Below are 22,542 nucleotides of genomic sequence, written 5' to 3'. Positions count from 1 at the left end.
GTGAATGTGTGTCACCCACTTCTCAGGAGTTTGCTTATCTGGGTTAGACTTAATGTCACACGCCGGCCTCTGGGATAAACAGCACACGGCTCCGACGTCTTCACTTAATGACTTATCCATTGTCGGCGGGGTCGCGGCTCGATAAAGGACAGATAGACGCTGATAAAAAAGAAGGACGGAGTCATCCCGGGTTTGCGTTTGCAACCACAACGCCACTGGAGAAATTAGCACAGGACGTCTGAAACGTAACACCGACGCATGTTTTAAGTCTCGCCGGGCTTCTGGTGTCACGAGCAATTTCCACTCTGAGCCGTCATCAACCCTCGACATCAGCTATGGTGCTGTGATGATCATTAAGACCGAAATGGAATTGACAACGAGGGAGTGCGAGGGAGGACAACCTGAATCAACTGCGGGAATGGAACAGACATCAACGATATAGAAATAGGTGCACCACTCGGTTTAAGACATACATCATCAAAAGCAAACAATAAGAATTTGTCTCAAGTGCTCACAAATCCACAAAAAAGTCAGATATTTGGCAAAACCTGTGAGTGACATTCCTGGTTATTCTTTGCAAAAGTAAGTCCAAATAAGATACTTTGTTTTGTTGTGTTGCCGTAAATGAGCCAGTGTGTTATTAACGGTGATTAGTGGTGTGTCGGTCGTGAACGAACGGGTCAAAAGAACTACTTCTTTTTTGTAAACGGAATAAACAAGGTCACCGCCCGTTCAGTCCGTTCAGTTGCAGTCTGTTCACCGTTCCTTTTGCAGGGCGGGACTATCTGCGTCTTATCCTGTCGTCGCGCCTCGCTCTGTGGGTGGGTGGGGTTAGCTGACTGAAACACGGAGACGTTCATTCGTGACCGACACAGCAGTAACCGACAAGACCGAGTCCAAGCGGAAACGTTCACTCGCTGTCAGGTGCTGTCAGCCTGTCACGAGCTGACCGACTTCTGAACACAACAGGATGTACTGAATAAAATCAACTTTAAGGTAGTTTCGACACGGCTAACCGGGTCTATGCACAGGGGGAGATCACAGGCTAACGACCAATTGACCAAAATGAACGGATCTTTTTACTGAATGAACTGGAATGATCCGGTTCACTGAAATGAACGGTTTTGCCCACCACTAATGGCGATCTGTGTTGTTCTCTGTTCAGTGACATAGGTTGGTTTGACTTCACTCTAAGGTTGCTTTCACTGACCGTCAGTCAATCAAATCTCTGAATCTGCTCCGGCACAATTTGAGGGAAAGCCTTCACGCCTTTGTGTTTTTTTTTTTTTGCTGATAAGGATATCAGAATGCGAGTGACACAACAACAAGCTTGCAAGCTCAGTATGTCCAATTACATCCAAGTTTGGCTTTTGGAATGTAAGTGATGTAATGTAAGAATGTAACCAAGGGTCTTATTATTATTATTATTATTATTATTATTATTATTATTATTATTATTATTATTATTATTATTATTATTATTATTATAAGGACACAGCTTCATCACATACCTTCACAATAAAACACTGCGTGTTACATCCTGTCAGATGGCATTTAGCACAATAAAGATCTCAGAGAAATTGTTCCAATTTGCAATGAAAGTGCATCTTATGCTATGCGGGGGGTGGGGGGGAGTAAGGCATCTTCATTTCATTGGTCATAGTGAATGACTATTTTGTCGAGACAAAATGAGTACCACCTCAGTGCGGATTTGGGGGCATGCAGACACTATGTAGCACTTTTAGTGCAGGAGGAACTTTGGTTGTGTGCTGGGCTGCATTGGGTTTGTAATACATACTGCAGTATTTGTCTTATTTTGCAGCGTATTTGTGAAATGCATCATTGTCTCTTTGTCTCAGAGGGTGGAGGCGGGGCCGGTAGCATATACACAGAGAGAGTCGCTAAATCAGTAGATTCCAATACACTGTTATGTATGTTTGATATTTTTTAATTCTACTTTTAGAATGTATTGTAATGTTAAAAGCTGGTTTTGTCTCGTTCTCGTAGACCCAATCTTGTGTATCGTCTAGTATTTAATGTGCGTCTTTGTAATGCTGAAGAAGAACTCCCGATGAGGATAACGTAGAGACAAGAAAAGCATCATAATAAATAATGAGAGCATCTACTTAAAATTTAGTTTTTGTTGCTTCCAGCCATGCTAATGCGCTAAATCCCTTGCGTGCATCATTCTGTTGTTTTGGATTAAAGTTAAAAGGACGTATCCACGACTTTTCATCATGGCACCGAAGACGCTGATGCGATTCCTGTCCAATTACTTGTGAGAAACTGGATCACCAGCATAACAAGACTCTGCGGCAAAAGGGAGGGTAAACGCACGTCTGTCACTCACGCACATCAAACCAGGCTTATCTTCTTCCCATCTGGAATACAAACTCCAGGTTTGCACCAATGGGGAGTCATCAGTATTCATTTAATATGATATTTTTGCCTTTTTTTGACCCAAAGGAATGATGATGAGGCCCAAAAATGATCCAGCGACTCACAGCCCATAATATGTAACTAAGTCATGTTCAAGGTATAGCGGTAATCAACACTTTGGCAGATGTTGTGTGTGCAATACATTAGCACCATATTGCATTTCCACTTTATTGACATTTTATTGTGCTGCCTTCAGGTGTTCGTAAAACTACACTCTCCACTTTTAATCTGTCGATACCTGCATGCTCTTTCACCTTGGCTGCAAGTGAAAAGGATATATTCAGAAGGGGCAGCTTATTTTTGGGCATGTTTCCAATATGCTTCCTGCTTCAAATGCCCCACACGTTCATGTGAATCTGGAGAATGACCAGCGAACGACCCCACCTCCCCCATCATCCTCCTCCTCCTTCTCATGGTGGCACGGCGAGGACGCTTCAGCCCTGCAGAACCCAGTGACCGCCCGGCGCCCCAAAGTGGTCTTTTGTGTGTTATGCAATGCAAGTGGAAGATCGCCCACATTGCTTGATTTGGGCAAAGACAAAGCAGCAGGAGGGACTTGGATCTTATGTCCTCTGAAGGTGATGGAGCTAATTAATATCTGACAAAGACATGAGACCTTCAGACTAAGTCGCTCTGGGAGCTCCATTGCCTAAATATTACATTCAATGTGAAGGGAAGGTCATTATATTGTACAGTAATCCCTCGTTTATCACTGTTAATTGGTTACAGTCCCGACCATGACCATGAAATTCCTTTACAACATCTTAAAAGCAGAACCATCTGGATGTGAAATAATACTCCATTAGTCACGTTTACATGCCTATTAAGAAAATAAGACATACAGTCCTCACTATATCACGGTTCATATATTGCTCCCTCACTATATCAAGATTTTTTTTTTCAAATAATAATGAATTAAATAATAAATATAATACTGCAAGAACAGCAAAGCCAAGCCGACATGCCATGGCTGAGATCAAGTGCAAAAAAAGGTTCTTCCCTCATTCCATGTGGAAGTGGTACGTTTTTTTCCTCCCTTTTTCCCCCATTCTGTTTAAGACATAAAGAAACATTACATAGACTACACATGTTTACGTTGGACGAGCTCATCGTTGTTCTTTTTTCACCTTGTGGACTGTTCAGTACTTCGTACAGTAGCTACTATGTCAATAGTATCAAAGTAACATTAGTGAGTAGAATACAACATATCATCACAACGTCTTTGAACACGTCTTCTGAATGCCTTATATTTTTATTTGACTTCATTTAATGCTTGTGGAAGTGTGTGCACAGTTGCTAAAGAGCCGACCCTAAAACCCCCCGGGGCCCCGCCCCCCGCCCAATCGTAACAAAGTAGGCGTGTTTGCCCGAAGACGCTGCTGAGTGTTTCGGCCAAGAGGAGAAGAATCCAGAATTTACGTTATTCTAACAAACTAACTACCATATCATTTTATAAAACATTTTTTTAAATGGGAGGGGGGCACCTACCTGCTTCTGGGCAGGAACATTGACTCCTTGATGAACACGGATCCCGATAACAGGATGTACCAGCAGCTGCCGATGTCGTCTGGGCTGCAAGTACAGGAAGAAATAAAGAAAATTAGCTTCATAACAAGTCACTAAAATTAGTAGGGTTGTTTTGACTTTCTGTGTTGCATAATTTAGTAATACACACGTTGATGCAAGACGTGAATAATCTTCATTTTTTTTACTTCCCATTCTGGGAACGCTTTCTACAAGATGTTGGAATGTGTCTGGGGGTTCTTGGAAGCATATGATTGGTCTAAAACAGGGGTCTAAAACAGGGGTCTCAAACTTGCGGCCCGCGGGCCAAATGCGGTCCGCGAGACGCTATTTTGAGGCCCCCACCTTGATACCAAAGTTTAATGTTGAAATGACAGCTTAAAGCTGTGTGCACACCGGACACAATTAACATGATTTTGCCCCGCCCATACTGTTACCCTACCCTGTTACCCCGCCCTGTTTTGCTTTGGATTAGCAATGAAGCTAAAAGGCTTATGACGCTGCGTACAAATAAATGCAGGAAATGATTTGGAATAAAATTTATTTGTCTTTTGTCTTTATATTGTCTTTATTCTTAATTTGTTTATTTATTTTTTTTATCTTATTTTGTGTATAGAAAAACAAAAATTACGATATTTGGGAACAGTGGAATGTTTTATCAGATATTTTGGTGTGGCAAACCGGAACCAAAGTACTGAAAAAGTGTAGGGTATGGCAGAAGCAAAAACATTGAAGATAGTTTTTTATTGATTTTTTTTCCAGTTTTTAATAAATGTGTGTTTTTTTTTTTTTGGAAAACCTGATGCGGCCCGGCTTCACCCAGAACCTAGCTCCGGTAGCCCCCAGGTAAATTGAGTTTGAGACCCCTGGTCTAAAATGTCTGGCTGAGATCGTGAATTCACCCAAAACTGGCCTTTTATTGTGGCCAGTCTAAGGCGCACCTGTGCAATAATCTTGATATTATGAATTGAATCTTTCAGTTAGATTACATTACATTTTGTATACAGAAAAAGTGTCAGATCTTTGAGTTCGGCTCATGAAACAAAAGTGTTGTGTTTATTATTTTTGTTGCGTTTGTGTATATATATATATTTATATATACGTATATATCTGGGAAAATGTCAAGCGATGCAGACGGGAGAACTATGAATGAACTGTTCCATCCACCCACATCCATTACGCTGCCGGAGGAAAAGAGGAAACACAGACGGGGTAAACTCATCGTGACCCCCCCTCGGATGGTGACGCTGTTGGCTGGCACGTCCTTTCCAGATAATTGGTAAACAAACGCGCGCAGTCACGCCGTGCATTTTGACAAATTAATCTCTCACACTCGGCAAATTCAAAGTCGTGCTGAACTCTTTGCCGCCGTCGGACGGCTTTGATTACATTTGGCTTTTTAATGAGGAACCTGCACCTTCATTTTCGAGAAACGGAATGCGAAGTTTGAAAGAATGTGTATGATGAAAGGCGTGCACGGCACGTGTTGTCGCTTAATCTGGAGGTCTTTTTCATGGCTGCGGCAGGGATTGCAGAGATAATCTGGCAAGGAGAGAGCCATCTGTAGTGGAAACATGCGGGATTATTACATGCCAGCCTACCCGGAAATCTAAACCGATGGAAATGGACAGATAGATAGGCATATGGGTTACACCGGTCACTTCACATGATATCACACAGGAAATGGATGAGCGGCTGTATATATCACTACAAAAAAAACATTTGACTTGATCTCTGACAGGAAAGCGGAAGCATAACTGCCAAGAAGGAAGTATCTGACATGATATGAGTCAGTAACTGGGAATCTCACATGACGTGACCACCAAAATAGTCGCCGTGGATGAGATTTGCTGATTGTACAAAATGGCTTTCACTTTTCCTTCGGCGAGATGAACAAAAAACTATTTGTATTATTTTGTGATTGAATAAATAAGTGGATTAAAAATGCAAATATTTCTGTAATTAACAAAAAGACTTCAGATATTCTTGATTATTTGTCATTGTGAATGCCATTCTAGTTGCTTTTTTGGGGGCATTAATAAAAAATTACAGCCTAAGAATGCTGTTACAGGTCTAGCCTGGCTCTGCAACAGCCTAGAATTGCATTGTGGGAAATTGAGTATAGTAGTATTATTCATTCATTCCAGTTGCGGTCATGGCAGTCAAGCAAACTAGCTAACAGTGTGACCAGTACTGTAAGCAATAGCCAAATCATGTGACTCCGAACGCTACACGGCCGCAAGCCCTACCCTGACAAAAACCATAATAATCCTCGTCTCATGGAGTACGACAACAGGAGCAACACGCTTTAACAAGGACACAAAAACTCTACAGTTAACTGGCAAAGATCCATGGCCAAAGGAACGGTGAGTCAATTGTTTTTTGTTCATTAAAATTTGTAACATTGAGAGTGTTTAAACAGGAGAGAACTTCTCTTTCGGAGAAAAGTGTATAAAGTGTATGGAGAGGCGTTCTACAGCCTTCAAACATATATCATGATTGTAAACAAATACGGTTGGCTACTATTTCACTTATTACGAGCTATTTTGGGAACCTATCCCCCGCAACAAACGAGGGAACACTGTAACTGATCATGACAAAAGTACAGTAAATAAGGAAATAACTGATTTTCCGGTACACTTTTAAAAAGCGGTCTCCTTTCTGACGGTATTTGACTTAACTGTGCAAATGAATTACCGAATTACAGAACTGTATTGGCCTATTTAGCATTTGAAGAAGAATTATAAATTATATTTTTCTGCTAAAAAAAATAATTTTAAACATTTGAAAAATATTAAAAATAATATTAAAATATTTTATTTAGTACAAAGGTTTAATTCATTATTGCCATAGTTAATTTTAATTTGAAGAAAAAATGCCTATTTATATTTTTTTACTTTCAGAACTAAACATGATCGGTCAATTTACAACTGAAAATTATTAATCATGTTTATTATTAATAGAAATTACAAGAATAAATAATCATACTTAAATAATGCTATACATGAGATTTATATCATTTATGTAAATATTTATTATTATCCATTCATCTATCTTGCATGGGTAATGGGGTGAGAGGCTGTGGGGTGATAAAGAAAAGTTGAAGCAGCCTTTTCTGAATGTAAAAAAAGTTTGAAATAAGTTATGAAATAAATGACAACTGCGAATACAAGTCACTTCCATCCACTCCCAACCAGCAGCGGTGCGCTAATTTCTGCTTTTAATCACTGACACGTCTTGCTTCCCTTCTGGGCTAATGAGGCTACACACAGCAATCCCGAATGAAAAACTTTGCAGCTCCAAATAAAAAAAAAACACTCTTCTCCATCCCGCTCCCTCCGGAACGTCCTCGTCCTTTCATGGCTCCTCCAGGAGGCGAGTGAAATGCTCAATTATTAATCGGCGAGCGAAGGGAGAAACGGGGCGATAGAGATGTAACATACACACCAAAAAAAAAAAAATTCCCTGGAAAGCAGCAAATAAAAAAGTTGTGTACGTCGACAGCTTGACTGAACTGGGTCGTGTGTACTGGAAGAGTTGTCAAATGCGGAATGTCGGCCAGGAATCCTCCGCTTTCTTTCAACTGACAAACGCAGTCATCGTGTGGTTGGAGTCTTTGTGATTGCTGGTAACAGACGTGCGGTCCCCGTCCCCGTCCCCGCATCCCAAACAGACTTTGCTATCGCTAACAGGTAAACTTTTTACACAACTTCTGATAAGAAGCCCTCAAAAGACATAAAATCATGTGATTGATGAGGTTTTTCCTCGCCTCTATCGCCAAATGCCTTGCATAAGTGGCTTCTGTTGAGAAAAAGGGTCGGTATCAGGGATGTCCTAACTTTTGCCTCATTTTCCAACTTTAAACTTACTTCTTAAATAATCTCCATAAGTTTTCTTCTTGTAACATAACCGCTTTATTTGCATAATATTTGGACTTTATTCTCTCTTTTTTTTTGTTTTGTTTGTCGTAATATTACAACTTAAAAAAATAGAGCAGTACAAACATTTTTCTTTCGTATTTGTGTTACTAAAAACATATTTTTCTTGTGTAAAATTTATTAGCTTTAATATTATTATTATTATTTAATCTCCATAGCGTTTTTTTCACTTATGTTGATGGTTTGAAAAAATATATATTTTATTTAATATTTTGACCCTATTCCCATGATATTTTTACTTATTACTTATTTTTACTTATTAAAATTTTATGCTACCAAAATTCAGAATTTTCTGAAGTTGTCATAAAATTCATATTTGTGTTACTAAAAATACATTTTCTTGCGTAGAATTTGTCAGCTTTATTCTTCTTATTATTATTTAATCTCCACAGCATTTTTTTTCGCTTATGTTGATGGTTTAAAAAATATATTTTATTTAATATTTTGACCCTATTCCCATGATATTTTTACTTATTCCCTAATAAAAAATTTCAAAAAATGACAACCTAATCTTGTTTTATTTGTTTCATATAACATTAGCCTTTTTTAACACCACCTTTTTTTATTTAATATTAAAATTTTATGCTACCAAAATTCAGAATTTTCTGAAGTTGTTTTAAAATTCTGATTTCTTCTTGTTAGATTACAACAATTTTGTCTTTATATTTTGACTTTCATTCCTGTAAAATACCATTTTTTGCTGTTTTTTCTTTTACATTATGTTTGTAGAATGTGCCATGGATCAATACAATTAATATTGGTCGCTTTTTGGTACCAATAAGAACACGACGGACCAGGACTTGATGAGTTGCCGCCTTAAGCGAGTTCCACCGTATTCCTTTTCCGATTATTATAACTTGTAAACAGTTTCCGCCTCACGGAAAAGTCAAGAAGTACACAAAGTGTTCACAGAGTGTGAGGTCTGTTTGTATTTCGACTGACAGGACGGCGACGGGCGCTTCCTGGCGATAAAGATGTAAGCTATTTTCATGATTTTTTTAGACGCTTCGGCCATGAAACGCACACAGGAGAGACTCTCGGCACCGCAGCCAAACTGCTGCTGCTGTCAAACTAACATTTGTTCGTCACATTCAAGTCAACTGAGTTTGTTTGGGAAGAAGCTTCACATGCTGGAGGAGCACATCTGCTACGTTCTTTGTTCCTCTTCCACCTCAACGGCTGTTTCAATGCACTGGAGATCCAACCTGCTAGCGTTGTTTTAATGTCTTTGGGTGGTGGACATGTTACATAATAATTACATAATTGTGTGCACAATGGATTCCACTGCTGCATAAAACTATAGGTGTGTGAATGACGTAAAACATAAAGCATCATGTTCATGATTAGATCATATTGGCTTTCTGATGCGTTTGCATAACACTAGTGAAGCCCAAAATCCGGCCTGGGGGCTATTTGTGGCCCGGTGCTAGTTATTTATTGGTCCGCAGCATATTTTTAAAAATAAAATAAATAAAATTTGGCATGCAACACGTGAAGGCTTTGAGAAAAAAATAAAATAAAATAAAATAAAATGTAAAAAATGTTATTATACAATCACAACTTTAAAATTCTTTGTATCTAAATAAATGTATCCATTATACCATTATGATTATTGATAATAGTATTATCGTAATTATTATTGTAATAGCAGTCTGACTTTGCAATTATAAATGCCAATAAATTACAATAAAACACACTAGAAATCATACACATATGACAGTGACATACAAACTGTCAAAAATAACTTAAATAATAAAATAAAAAAATAAATAATAATAATAATAAAAATAAAATAATAATAAAAATAATAAAAAAAATAAATTAAAAAAATCAGAGGAAAATGTACTGGCCTCTAAATTATTTCAATAATATTTAATAATAAATAATATATAATAATATAATAATAAATAATAATATATATATATATTATACAAATATTATTATACAAAATATTATACAATATTATACAATTATTATTATTATTATTATATTCTTATTATACATTTAAAAATGTTCATAAATTTGTAGTGTTCTTCAAATTCTGTATTGTAACAGCTTAGCATATCTTGACCTACATTTGATTGCTTTCAATGTGGTTTACAAACAAAAAGGTCGCCCCACATCCTACATCCCTAACAACCCATTGTTCTATATGCGGCCCTCGGCGACGGGGAAAAGTTTGGACACCCCTGCCCAAAGGTGACGCCGTGTTGACATGGAGCAGCTTAAAAAAAACGATCGGAAGATACTAACAACCTTCTTTGCCGGGCTTGTGGAAATGTGTCGGGTCAGCCTCTTGGAGCTCAAGAGGGCTCTCTAATCCCTGGATGGTAAATACTGGAAGGTTCCGGCTTTTCGCGGTATCAGCGCTTTCCCTGAGCTTCTGCTCCGGGCAGGGAAAATGAGTACTTTTCCAACAATTATCCTTCTGTCGTTAGCCAAGCTGCCGAATGATATGGATATTGCGGGGGTATGAGGTCGCTAAGTAGGTCGTATGCGCTCAGTCGAGTGCTTCACAGTAAGCAGAGCTGTATAGAAAACTGTGAATCCGCTATGGGAAAAGCTCTCAAAAGTGAGCATTGTTGTTTTTGATACAGCGTCTCATTAGCTAGTGCAGATGTAGCAACAGTACAGCTCAATGAAGTACATGGCGGCATTAGCTGCATGATTTCCCTAAAGCGTCACCATAGAATCAATTAAGAGGGGTTGCGTTTTGCAGAGCAAACAGCTGATTAAGACCCCGCTGAGGGAGAGTCAATCAGATCTCCGACTGCTAGAACACACAGCTGTTAGCACTCTTCAAAAACTTTCACGCGCACATGCAAACGTTTGATGCCGAGGCTGTGTGACGCAGGGCACTCATGACTGCAAACTCAATGATCCGACAAACCAAATTGGAAAATAACCCGCAGTCTCGCTGGTGCTTTACGCCCGGAGGTAAACGAAAGAACAGGAATTTTCAATCCACGCCAGCCGGGTGGATGGCTGAATGCCAACATGCCCGTCATTCTCAACCAAAAGCAAAAGTAAAAGTGAAGAGGAAATGAGAAGAGTTGCCAGAGCGCTTATTTATTCTCACTGGGTTGTGAATGTGATGAATCACTTGTCTATTGTTGTGTCTCTTTAAAGGCCACACAGTTCGCGGCCTCAACTCCAAGTTAGTTATGTAAATATTGCATCATGGCATGCATCTTCAACACAGACTGGTGAATGGAGCGAGGTTCCCTAGGCCGGTAAAGTTAGCATATATGCAACTTCTGTACTTGGGGGTTCTAAACAGTTTTCACAAGTTAACATGCTATTATTTACTCAAATAGACTAATCCTTATCTTGCTGCGGTCAGCTGGTGAATGGAGTGAGGTTCCCTAGGCGTGTAAAGTTAGCGCTTCACAATTTGCATTCTTGCAACTTCTGTACTTCGGGGTTGTAGACAGTTTTTACAATTTAACATGCTATTATTTACTCAACTGGACTAATCTTTATTTTGCTGCGGTCAGCTGGTGAATGGAGTGAGGTTCCCTAGGTGGGTAAAGTTAACGCTTAACAGTTTGCATTCTTGCAACTTCTGTACTTGGGGGTTCTAGACAGTTTTCACAAGTTAACATGCTATTATTTACTCAACTGGACTAATCCTTATTTTGCTGCGGTCAGCTGGTGAATGGAGCGAGGTTCCCTAGGCCGATAAAGTTAGCATATGTGCATTCTTGCAACTTCTGTACTTGGGGGTTTTAGACAGTTTTCACAAGTTAACATGCTATTATTTACTCAACTGGACTAACCCTTATTTTGCTGCGGTCAGCTGGTGAATGGAGTGAGGTTCCCTAGACGGGTAAAGTTAGCGCTTAACAGTTTGCATTCTTGAAACTTTTGTACTTGGGAGTTCTAAACAGTTTTCACAAGTTAACACGCTAATATTTACTCAACTGGACTAATCCTTATTTTGCTGCGGTCAGCTGGTGAATGGAGTGAGGTTCCCTAGGTGTGTAAAGTTAGCGCTTCACAGTTTGCATTCTTGCAACTTCTGTACTTGGGGGTTCTAAACAGTTTTCACAAGTTAACACGCTAATATTTACTCAACTGGACTAATCCTTATTTGGCTGCGGTCAGCTGGTGAATGGAGCGAGGTTCCCTAGGCCGATAAAGTTAGCATATGTGCATTCTTGCAACTTCTGTACTTGGGGGTTCTAGACAGTTTTCACAAGTTAACACGCTAATATTTACTCAACTGGACTAATCCTTATTTTGCTGCGGTCAGCTAGTGAATGGAGTGAGGTTCCCTAGGCAGGTAAAGTTAGCGCTTCACAGTTTGTATTCTTGCAACTACTTTACTTGGGGGTTCTAGGCAGTTTTCACAAGTTAACACGCTATTATTTACTCAACTGGACTAATCCTTATTTTGCTGCAGTCAGCTGATGAATGTTTAGCGAGGTTCCCTAGGTGGGCAAAGTTAGCGCTTTAATATGTTTGCATTCTTGCAACTTCTGTACTTGGGAGTTCCAGTCTGTTTTCCTATGCTAACACTATTATTTAATCAACTAGACTAATCTCTAATCTCAGAGCCTCAGGCTGCACCACCCTCGCCTTTTGTACTGTGTAAACAATTTAGTTAATGTTAAATCAGGGACATACAGCTGATTGGAAAACATATCATTGGTATTTCAGTTCATATACGGAGTAGATAATATTCCAGATGGCTGGATGGATGATTGAAAAAGGGTCATGGACTATAACCCCCGATGAATAGCATGGATCTACTGTATAAAAAAGAGCAAATAATTGATAATGGATGATTCTCTTTAAATGTCACAAACCAAAACAATTTGTCAGGTCAGCAAGTATATTTTGTGTAAAACTACTCACAAATTGGGCATCCAGTGTCGGCAGCACTGGGCTGATATTCAGACTGAATTTGCAGAGTAATAACAAAGCTACACAAATGGACCTAAGGGAGAAGACCGGGTGAAAAAAAAAAAACAGGCTCTGTTATGCGTCCGCCGCTTCATCTGCATTTTTATTGTTTAATCAGCTCATGCCCCGCCGAGCGGACTCCTTTAATGCGGCGCTGACTTTTCATGGCCCCTCGCCCCACCAAAACTCAACACATGGGAGCAGGCGGCTGTTAGGGGACAACACACATTGACCCTGACAGACTTGATTAACAAGCCTGATTGGAGGACAGCAGTGTGACAGCAGAGAGACAATACTTACTAATACCAAATAACAGTGTTAGGACATTCAGGCTCTGTCCACATTGGGTTCAAAAAAATTTGCATTTAGACTGTACCGGATTTAGTAAATACTTGCATCCAGACGGGACCGGATCACTGGGTGAAAACCATGAAATACTCAAAGCAGTTGTGAAGCATTGTAGAAAATGGATTCCTAATCAAGTGATGAAAACGTTTTTGACGCCAATGCACGTTATTGAATGTCGAGAAAGATTAAATAAAAGATTATGAACAGGTTTTCAATGCTCAAACTCTATATATTCTAAATATTGTATTCAGAAATAAGGAATCCTCCTTTCACTAAAATTCACCTATCATAGTCAGGTTTGAAACTGACTAACCCTGATAAATGTGGGGTCCAAAAACCAAAATATGTAAAAACCAAGGCAATTATTTCCCATAGGAAAAAATTTAAATAATCAAAATATGTAAAAACCAAGGCAATTATTTCCCATAGAAAAAAAATTAAATAATCAAAATATATAAAAATCAAGGGAATTATTTCCCATAGGAAAAAATGTGAATAATCAAAATATGTAAAAATCAAGGGAATTATTTCCCATGGGGAAATAATGTAAAAAATCTAAATATGTAAAAATCCAGGGAATTATTTCCCATAGGAAAAAATGTAATAATCAAAATATGTAAAAATCAAGGGAACTATTTCCTATAGGAAAAAATGTAAATAATCAAAATGTGTAAAAATCAAGGGAATTATTTCCCATATGAAAAAATGTAAATAATCAAAGTATGTAAAAATCAAGGGAATTATTTCCCATATGAAAAAATGTAAGTAATCAAAATATGTAAAAATCAAGGGAATTATTTCCCATATGAAAAAAATAAAATAATCATAATATGTAAAAAATCAAGGGAATTATTTTCCATAGGAAAAAATGTAAATAATCAAAATATGTAAAAATCAAGGGAATTATTTCCCATATGAAAAAATTTAAATAAAGATAATCCGCTCCAGACAGCCAAAAATATCTACAAAAAATAAATTTTACAGAGAATAAATATCGTGTTACATACAGAAAACAGTACAAAATAATTATAAATAACGCCTGCATAGAATTTACTGGCAAACGCTCTGAATGCTAACATGTGCTAGTCTATATTATGTCTTATTTTCTCTTTGTATGTCTACTATATTGAGTAATATGAGTGTGAAGGTGACTATAGGGGTGTTATTCCATGTCTAGAGGGCTCTACAGGGGACAGGTTTTCTATGCTTTAACTACACATACTAACATACTATTTGTTGCATCCAGACGGGACCGGATCACTGGGTGAAAACCATGAAATACTCAAAGCTTGTAAGTTGTAAGGCATTGTAGAAAATGGATTCCTAATCAAGTGATGAAAACGTTACTTTCTGGACGCCAATGCACGTTATTGAATGTCTAGAAAGATTATCTGTGCCACGAAGGCTGGGCTGCTTTCCAGACTGGCGGCCGCATGTAACCATTAGCGCTACATGCTCGCCAGGAAATGCTTTTATCACTTTTTAACCTCCACTTATTAAATCAAGCTGAAGTCGGGCTGCAAATGGCTTCCAGGTCAGAGAGCGCCGTGTTGCCAAGTGATGTACAGAAGCACACGCCTCCATCAAGGTGGTGTCATGTTATTGCCGCTTTATGGGCATTTGTTTTCATTACAGTCAGCGAGTGGACCCCGCCGGCTCGGGCTCATCAATAACTCACCGTGGACCACCGTGGCGTGCTTCATGCAGCACAGTGATGGACGACATGCACTGGAACGAATACTACCACCATTAGGGTGCAAAGGAATCAAACATATACTTACTAGTAGAGCACTTCATTGGCTTCGTGTCGCTCGTAACGCACCGTCTCACACATGATCCTGCAGGAACAGAAACAGATGAGAACCATTGAGAAGCGGCGACACGGCTAATCGTCCATTTGACAGCGTATCATCATCAACAAGTGTTAGTTTAAATGCTTGAAGCACAATTTGTCGCCTGTCTGTTTGATTTTTTTTTGTATATTGCTTCGTTAGATGGACAGCAGTTATTAACGGGACGGAACCCACATTGAGAGGGAGAATTTTGGTGCAGATCTGGAAAAAGGTGTAGACTGAGGAATTAAACTCAAATTTTTCCTGTCACAGTACACGGTGAGCCAAAAGTCCTCCAAAATTTGTGCAAAAAAATCAATTTTTGAACTTTTGTAAAATTTGATGGCTTCCTCTGCCACTGCTGTTTCATGGTTGGCTAATGGCTATTATCCATTCATCCTTTCATTCATTTTCTACCGCTTTTCCTCACGAGGGTCGCGGGCGGTGCTGGAGCCTATCCCAGCTGTCTTCAGGCGAGAGGCGGGGTACACCCTTTCATAAATGGAAAGCCTGTTTACAACGTAAAGACTTTAACATTATCAGAGACCTCTAGACATGAAATAGCATCCCTATAGTCACATTTGCACTTGTATTGCTCAATATAGTAGACATAATAACAGAAAATAAGACGTTCATTCATTCATTCATTTGGGGGTGCTGGAGCCTATCCCAGCTGTCTTCAGGCGAGAGGCGGGGTACACCCTGGACTGGTGGCCAGCCAATCACAAGGCACATATAGACAAACAACCATTCACACTCACATTCATACCTATGGACAATTTGGAGCCGCTAATTAACCTGGCATGTTTTTGGAATGTGGGAGGAAACCGGAGTACCCGGAGAAAACCCACGCATGCACGAGGAGAACAACTCCACACAGAGATGGCCGAGGGTGGAATTGAACGCTGGTCTCCTAGCTGTGAGGTCTGCACTCTAACCACTACATCGCCATGCAGCCTGGCTATTATCCAATTATACGTATTTCGGAGAGGCCGTGGGAATAAAATGGCAGCCGCATTTCCGTCAGACTATCCCAGGGCGGCTGTGGCTACAGATGTACAATACCACCACCAGTGTGTGTGACTGAGGAGTGAATGAATAATGGGTTCACTTCAATGTGAAGTGCTTCCATTATTAATTATTATTATTATTATTAAAGATGTCACTAGGTGTCAGTAATGTTTCACTGATAAGCAACCGACATTCTCGTCTATATTATTGTTTTATAGTATATATATTTCTCATTCATGTCTACTACATTGTGAAATCCGAGTGTAAAAATGACTTTAAGGGACATTATTTCATGTTTAGAGGGTTCTAATAATGTTAAAATGTTCCGTGATCTAACTATTACAAAAGTCTGGGACCAATTAACCGTGATAAACGAGGGATCACTGATCACTGGCTGCTTTTGCTTGTGGAATTCAAAGCTACCATTATGTAACACGGTTCAACACTGAGCCACTGCTCGGTGAGGTTACTATTTTCCCAAGGCTTCACCCGCCACATGTGTACAAGAATGTCATCCAGGCTTTTCCCATGCAGCCTTCCGGAAAGGCCTCATAACATCACAGACAGACTCTTAACCTACAGTAGCTCATCAAAACACAGAAAAATAACAGCTGGGGGGCGTGGACGCAAGCAAAAACAATCCCGTCTAGGGAAAAAAACACGGAACCACAGCAAGGAAAAACACATTCCACACAGGGTAAGGGAAGAAAAAAAAGATCTTTGACATAATGCTATGGTTAGTGTGATGTCGAGCTTTTACAGAAGCCAAAGTTGGCAGTAGTGGCGGGCCGGTCTGCTGGACCGCAGCGACATTCCACACCACCGTAGCGCAAAGGAGAAGGCGGGGCACGGGGGGGAGGGGTCACTCAGTGGAATGTTCCAGCTCACGGGTCATGGACTTGTTGCACATTGTTCATTCTGCAGTATAATCCACACGTGTGAACACACGGCACGCTGCTCGGGAACACGCCACTCACATGTTCTGCCGGGAAAGTCAAACACGTTGACATCAGACGCCAAAATGGGCTCCAGACGCCACTGTGATAAGTGAATTTCCGCAAAGTAGGAAGCCTGTTTACAACCTAAATACGACTTTAACATTATCAGAGACCTCTAGACATGAAATAGCATCCCTATAGTCACATTTGCACTTGTATTACCCAATATAGTAGACATAATAACAGAAAATAAGACGTTCATTCATTCATTCATTTTCTACCGCTTATCCTCACGAGGGTCGCGGGTGAATGACATTTCAACCATGCGATGAACTTGTCAATGTAACAGCTTTGCTCAACACACATTATGGTCTTTGGGTCTTTTATAACCATTATAGACATTTGGTAATGTACTCCTGTTTGTTTTGGTGTGTTCTTTGTTTTTTTCTTTTCTATCCCCTCCTGCTCCTTTTCTTTCAGCCGGCCTGCTCCAAAACAACAAAACATTCATTTTCTACCGTTTATCCTCACGAGCTGTCTTCGGGCGAGAGGCGGGGTACACCCTGGACTGGTGGCCAGCCAATCACAGGGCACATATAGACAAACAACCATTCACACTCACATTCATACCTATGGACAATTTGGAGTCGCTAATTAACCTAGCATGTTTTTGGAATGTGGGAGGAAACCGGAGTACCCGGAGAAAACCCACGCATGCACGGGGAGAACATGCAAAATCCACACAGAGATGGCCGAGGGTGGAATTGAAGCCAGGTCTCCTAGCTGTGAGGTCTGCACGCTAACCACTCGACCGCCGTGCAACCCGAAAATAAGACATGTAAGATATAAAAAAGATAAACATGTGCACAAAACTGACAAATAGTGACCAATGTAGAATACTACATATCATAACTTCAACATTAAATGTTGCTCCTGAATACCTTATAAGTACATTTAAGTTCACTTTTCAATTTTTATGCTTGAAAATGCTTCATTTAGGCCTGCAAAATATGTAAAATTTACACTAGTTATAAGCCATAGTCATCCACACAAACATTAATACATTAATTAATACATTTTGGAAAACCCAAAGCATAATTTGAAGTAATTTGAAGAGTATCAGCTCTACCTAGTGCTGTACTGCAGCATTTTTTTTTTTAATTTTAAGTTATGTGGACGAAGGATTGGGGCACACCCACCTCAGCTGGTGCTCACGTAGGTTGGACAGGGCCTCCATCCCGTGCAGATAAGAGTAGACGATCTCCAGGTCCTGCGGAAACACAGAAAAAATCAGGAAAATGTGTAAATAACATGACCAAATACTTTCCTTCAACTCAAAAAGCACATTGAGACTGATAGCAGGTGAATAATGAACAAGTACTGCATGGCGCCACACAGAACTTTATAGTGGAAATACATAGCATAGTATAAATGGCCATTCAATGTCTTTATAAAGTCACCCAGTGACTTCTGGGATTTCTGGGCCCGGGTCCAAGTTAAGAGGTGAAACAGCTCCAGAGACAGCGACTCCACTGTGCGTTGATACACACTGGAGGCACTGACCACCAGTGTAGTGGAGACTATGTGCGTCTGTAGCAACTGGATAATGTACAAGTGTGGACTGTGTGTTTGGACGCCCACAGAAAAAACAACTGCAGTGAAAAGAGCCATCAAGCTCTTCGCCGTGGTTCTTCTAGAGAAGGTGTGGTCTAATGAGGGGGGGACCTGATGCAGGCGCATGGTGAGGATACTTGACCACATGACCTTGAACACATGACCTTGTTCATTGGTGATGGTGAAAAGGCTTCGCTACACATCTTAAAATAAAGCCAATCCTTTTACTATATGTCTATCTAGAGGACTGTGATCATAAACAGGTTTTCTATGCTCAAACACTATATATTTGCTATATATATATATATATATATACATACACTAAAATATATATACAAACTAAATTAAAATTTAATTGAATAAATAAAAATAAATAAAATTGAAAAAATTGAAAAAAATAATAAATAAAAATTAAAATAAAAAAATAAAATAAAAAATAAAATAAAAATTATACTATCATAAATTATAAATTAATTAATTATACTAAAATAACTAAAAGTCACTTATCACAGTCCGGTCTGAAACTGATTAATCCTGATAAATGACACACTAAAATATATATACACTAAAATTAAATTAAATAAGACAGCTGGGTTAGGCTCCAGCACCCCTGCGACCCTCGTGAGGAAAAGCGGTAGAAAATGAATGAATGAATGAAATAAAAATAAATTAAATTTAACAAATGTAATAAATTATACTAAATTATACTATCATAAATTATAAATTAATTAATTATACTAAAATAACTAAAATTCACTTATCACAGTCCAGTCTGAAACTGATTAACCCTGATAAATGTGAGATCCAAAAACCAAAATGTGTAAAAACCAAGGCAATTATTTCCCATCAGAAAAACTGTAAATACAGATAATCGATTCCAGACAGCCAAAAATATCAACAAAATACATTTTACAGAGAATAAATATAGTGCTTCATGCAGAAAACAGTACAAAAATAATTATAAATAACGCCTGGATAGAATTTACTGGCGAACGCTCTGAATGCTAACATGTGCTAGTCTATATTATGTCTTATTTTCTCTTTGTATGTCTACTATATTAGGTAATATGAGTGTTAAGCTGACTATAGGGGTGTTATTCCATGTCTAGAGGGCTCTAATAATGTTAACAACCATAATAGAACAGGTTTTCTATGCTCTAACTACACAAACATACTATTTGTAAACAAGGAATCCTACTTTGCAGAAATTCACTAATCATGGTCAGGTCAGGGACCAATTAGCCGCCATTAAGAAGTGGATAAAAGTGGATAAAATACACAATAGTGCTTCTTGGAGACATTCAATCCCAGCAGGGCTTAGTAACAGCAGTCAACACACTTCCTATACACTATTGTGGCACATCTACAATTGTTGAAATATACATACTATAACACGGGCCATTTACACATTGACATTTGTTGACAACTGTGACATAATTCATCATTTAGCAAATATTTATTTCTCCTTTATGATAGTAAGAAGCTGTTTGATGTAGTATTGTTCTAAAGGGTGCAAAAGGCGAGGAGGCAACACCTAAATTATCCAACCTGGGTTGGGCCGTAATGTAATGAAAGAAATTCCTTCATTCCTCGGGGCTGTCAAGGCTCAGTTACTTCACCCACACGCCGGCATTTCCACGAAAAGCACAACCTGATGTCCACAGTGTGAGTGGGAACACAATGGAGGAGAATCACCGGGAGCCATATTTGGTCCCTCTCTGCCATCTGCTGGCAGACAGAGGAAGTACAGCCTTGATAAACTACACCACAATCTAACTCTTGGACAACTGCACTCAGAGGGGTGAAAATTTCTCAAAATATCCACTGTATTGACTGTGCTATTATTTCCGCCAAACATACCACACGGTGGCGCTGTTGTTAACCCCCTGAAGTTGAATTGACTTGAAACAGCCTGAAAGGTGTTTTATATGGGGTCATAACTATAAAAGCAATCTTCACTTGCTAAATGTACTGCAAAAAAAAGAGTAGTAAGGATAATTCATAATGCCGCCTACAGAGAACATACTAAATCCTTATTTCTAAAATCACAAATACTTAAAATTGCTGATATAGTTCATTTTCAAACAGCTAAAATAATGCATAAGGCTAAAAATAACCAATTATCTAAAAATGTCACCCAATACTTCTCTACAAAAATAAAAAAATAAATAAATAAAAAAAATAAAAATAAAAATAAATGAAAAAAAACTTAAATTAAATTAGGAAAGCAGGAAGTGAACAAATGTAACAGTTAGTGATTGTAAAAGTACCAGATGGAGGGGTAGGATTTAATAAGCTTTGCTTCTTCCTACTCCTTTTGGACATGTGGAACTGTGAACTGATTATGTGATGCATTCAATTGTCATCTGATGTTCAAATGAAATAAAACCATTACCATTAACTGCATCATTCCGAAATTCGGAACACACCTTTAAGGGAATGACGTACACAGTGATGTGTGTAAAATTTGAGCAAGGTCGGTTGAAAAACACGGAGGCTATAAAACAAAGCATAAGTCATTGACCATTTATCTAATATAAACGCCTAATTGGACTGATTGGGTTAATTTAGCCCACTAGGAGGCAGCCTCGCCAGTCACATCACAATGAATGAACCTCAGCTGTCAAACAAGCAGCCTGGCAGGGAGACCAAACATCTACAACCACCAATTATGGTCTTCGGTCTCCAATATTTGAGATTTGCTGTATGGAAAGAATGTAAAGGAGACCATCTTTTCCACTGCCAGGACGCTACTTTACTACCACCATTTTTTTTCTTTTAATCTCCTGTTAGAGAAACACAATCACCGCAAAATGCTCATAAATATTTGTGTGGTAAAGAAGTATCAATGAGTCAGGATGAGTAATAAAAAAAAAAATCCTGTTGGATGCATCATGGTCATCCACATCTGGAGAGGATGGGTAAAGGGCAGCAGACATGCTAATGAATTAAAATAAACTCAAGCAGGAAAACAACATCTAACCCCCCCCCCCCCAAAAAAAAAATAAAACTAATCCTTCCAGGAATACAGGTGGTCCCAACCAGAGGAAGAACATTCCGAGATGCCGACACGGATCAAGCAAGAGCGGCTTTTCTCACGTTGCGTCAAGCGCTATGGTCAGACATCTTTGTCAACTTCCCTTGATGCAACGCCGTACGTCATCGTGGCTTTGCTAAACATTTACCACAGACGTGTGTGTGTAGTGTGTATAGTGTGTGTGTGTGTGTAATGTGTGGCAGCCAAACAAGCAAAAAGAGGCATTTCCTCCCGTGGATGCAAAGCGAACAATGGAAGGCCCACAGGCAGCACAAAAACAGCGTCACATGGGCCGAGGCGTCGCCCTCCGTCTTGCAGCCATTATGTAAGGCCACACGGCAGGGAAGGGTGCAGCGTCAGGCCCGATGCCAGGCATGTTGAATGGCAAAGCATTCAGCCAGGCAGACGGCGAGGGCGAGGGGAATTGGCGTGTTTTCCCCCTGTGACACGTTCGGCCAAACAAGGGTGCTTTTACGCTGAAAGTCAAAAAAGGGGGCGGCTACTGCTACCGTGCGGCCCCCCCGCTGGTCTGGTCTATTCCATTCAATTAATGTGAAAGATACGGGACTGTCGTTTACATTTAAATTAATGATGCTTGAGTGTTTTGCTTTTTATTTATATTACAAAATTGTATTAATTGTATCAGCTGCACTCATGTTGTGCAGTACAGCCTAAGAGGTTTTGCAATGGCGTTCCTGGATTACCAGAAGTAAACTGACCTTTTATGTAACTGGACTATTGAGCGCGTGCAAAAGTAAAGACCGGTACAGGACGTGATGATGTAACCACAAATCAGTGGCTTCCTCCGTGACACTAATTTATAACACGGCGATCAATACCGAAAGATTGAATGAATTGAAGCTGTCCCATGTCCTACGTCCTACAGGTGAGAAACCACTCGGCTGGTCTTATCTCGGAGCACCACCGCAGTGGCGTCTGCTGGCGTAGATTAG

At 39.4% G+C, this 22,542-nt stretch overlaps 1 protein-coding gene across 12 annotated transcripts in view; it reads right to left on the bottom strand.

Annotated features, from left to right (window-relative positions):
* Window positions 1–22,542, bottom strand: part of rapgef2b (Rap guanine nucleotide exchange factor 2b) — a 112,443-nt gene that overhangs the window by 63,891 nt on the left and 26,010 nt on the right. For all 12 annotated transcript variants that reach the window (XR_009125569.1, XR_009125545.1, XR_009125551.1 and 9 more), the window contains 3 exons: window positions 18,138–18,208; window positions 14,939–14,995; window positions 3,928–4,011 (listed from right to left, as the gene is read on the bottom strand). Coding sequence is in view for 1 of the 12 variants with exons in the window: in XM_058064636.1 (XP_057920619.1) it covers window positions 3,928–4,011; window positions 14,939–14,995; window positions 18,138–18,208 (212 nt within the window). In the remaining 11 variants the exon portion in view is untranslated. The remainder of the gene's footprint in view (window positions 1–3,927; window positions 4,012–14,938; window positions 14,996–18,137; window positions 18,209–22,542) is intronic.

The sequence above is a fragment of the Doryrhamphus excisus genome, chromosome 2 (assembly GCF_030265055.1).
Source record: "Doryrhamphus excisus isolate RoL2022-K1 chromosome 2, RoL_Dexc_1.0, whole genome shotgun sequence".
NCBI classification, from domain to species: domain Eukaryota; kingdom Metazoa; phylum Chordata; class Actinopteri; order Syngnathiformes; family Syngnathidae; genus Doryrhamphus; species Doryrhamphus excisus.
This window is presented reverse-complemented; position numbering and strand designations above follow the sequence as displayed.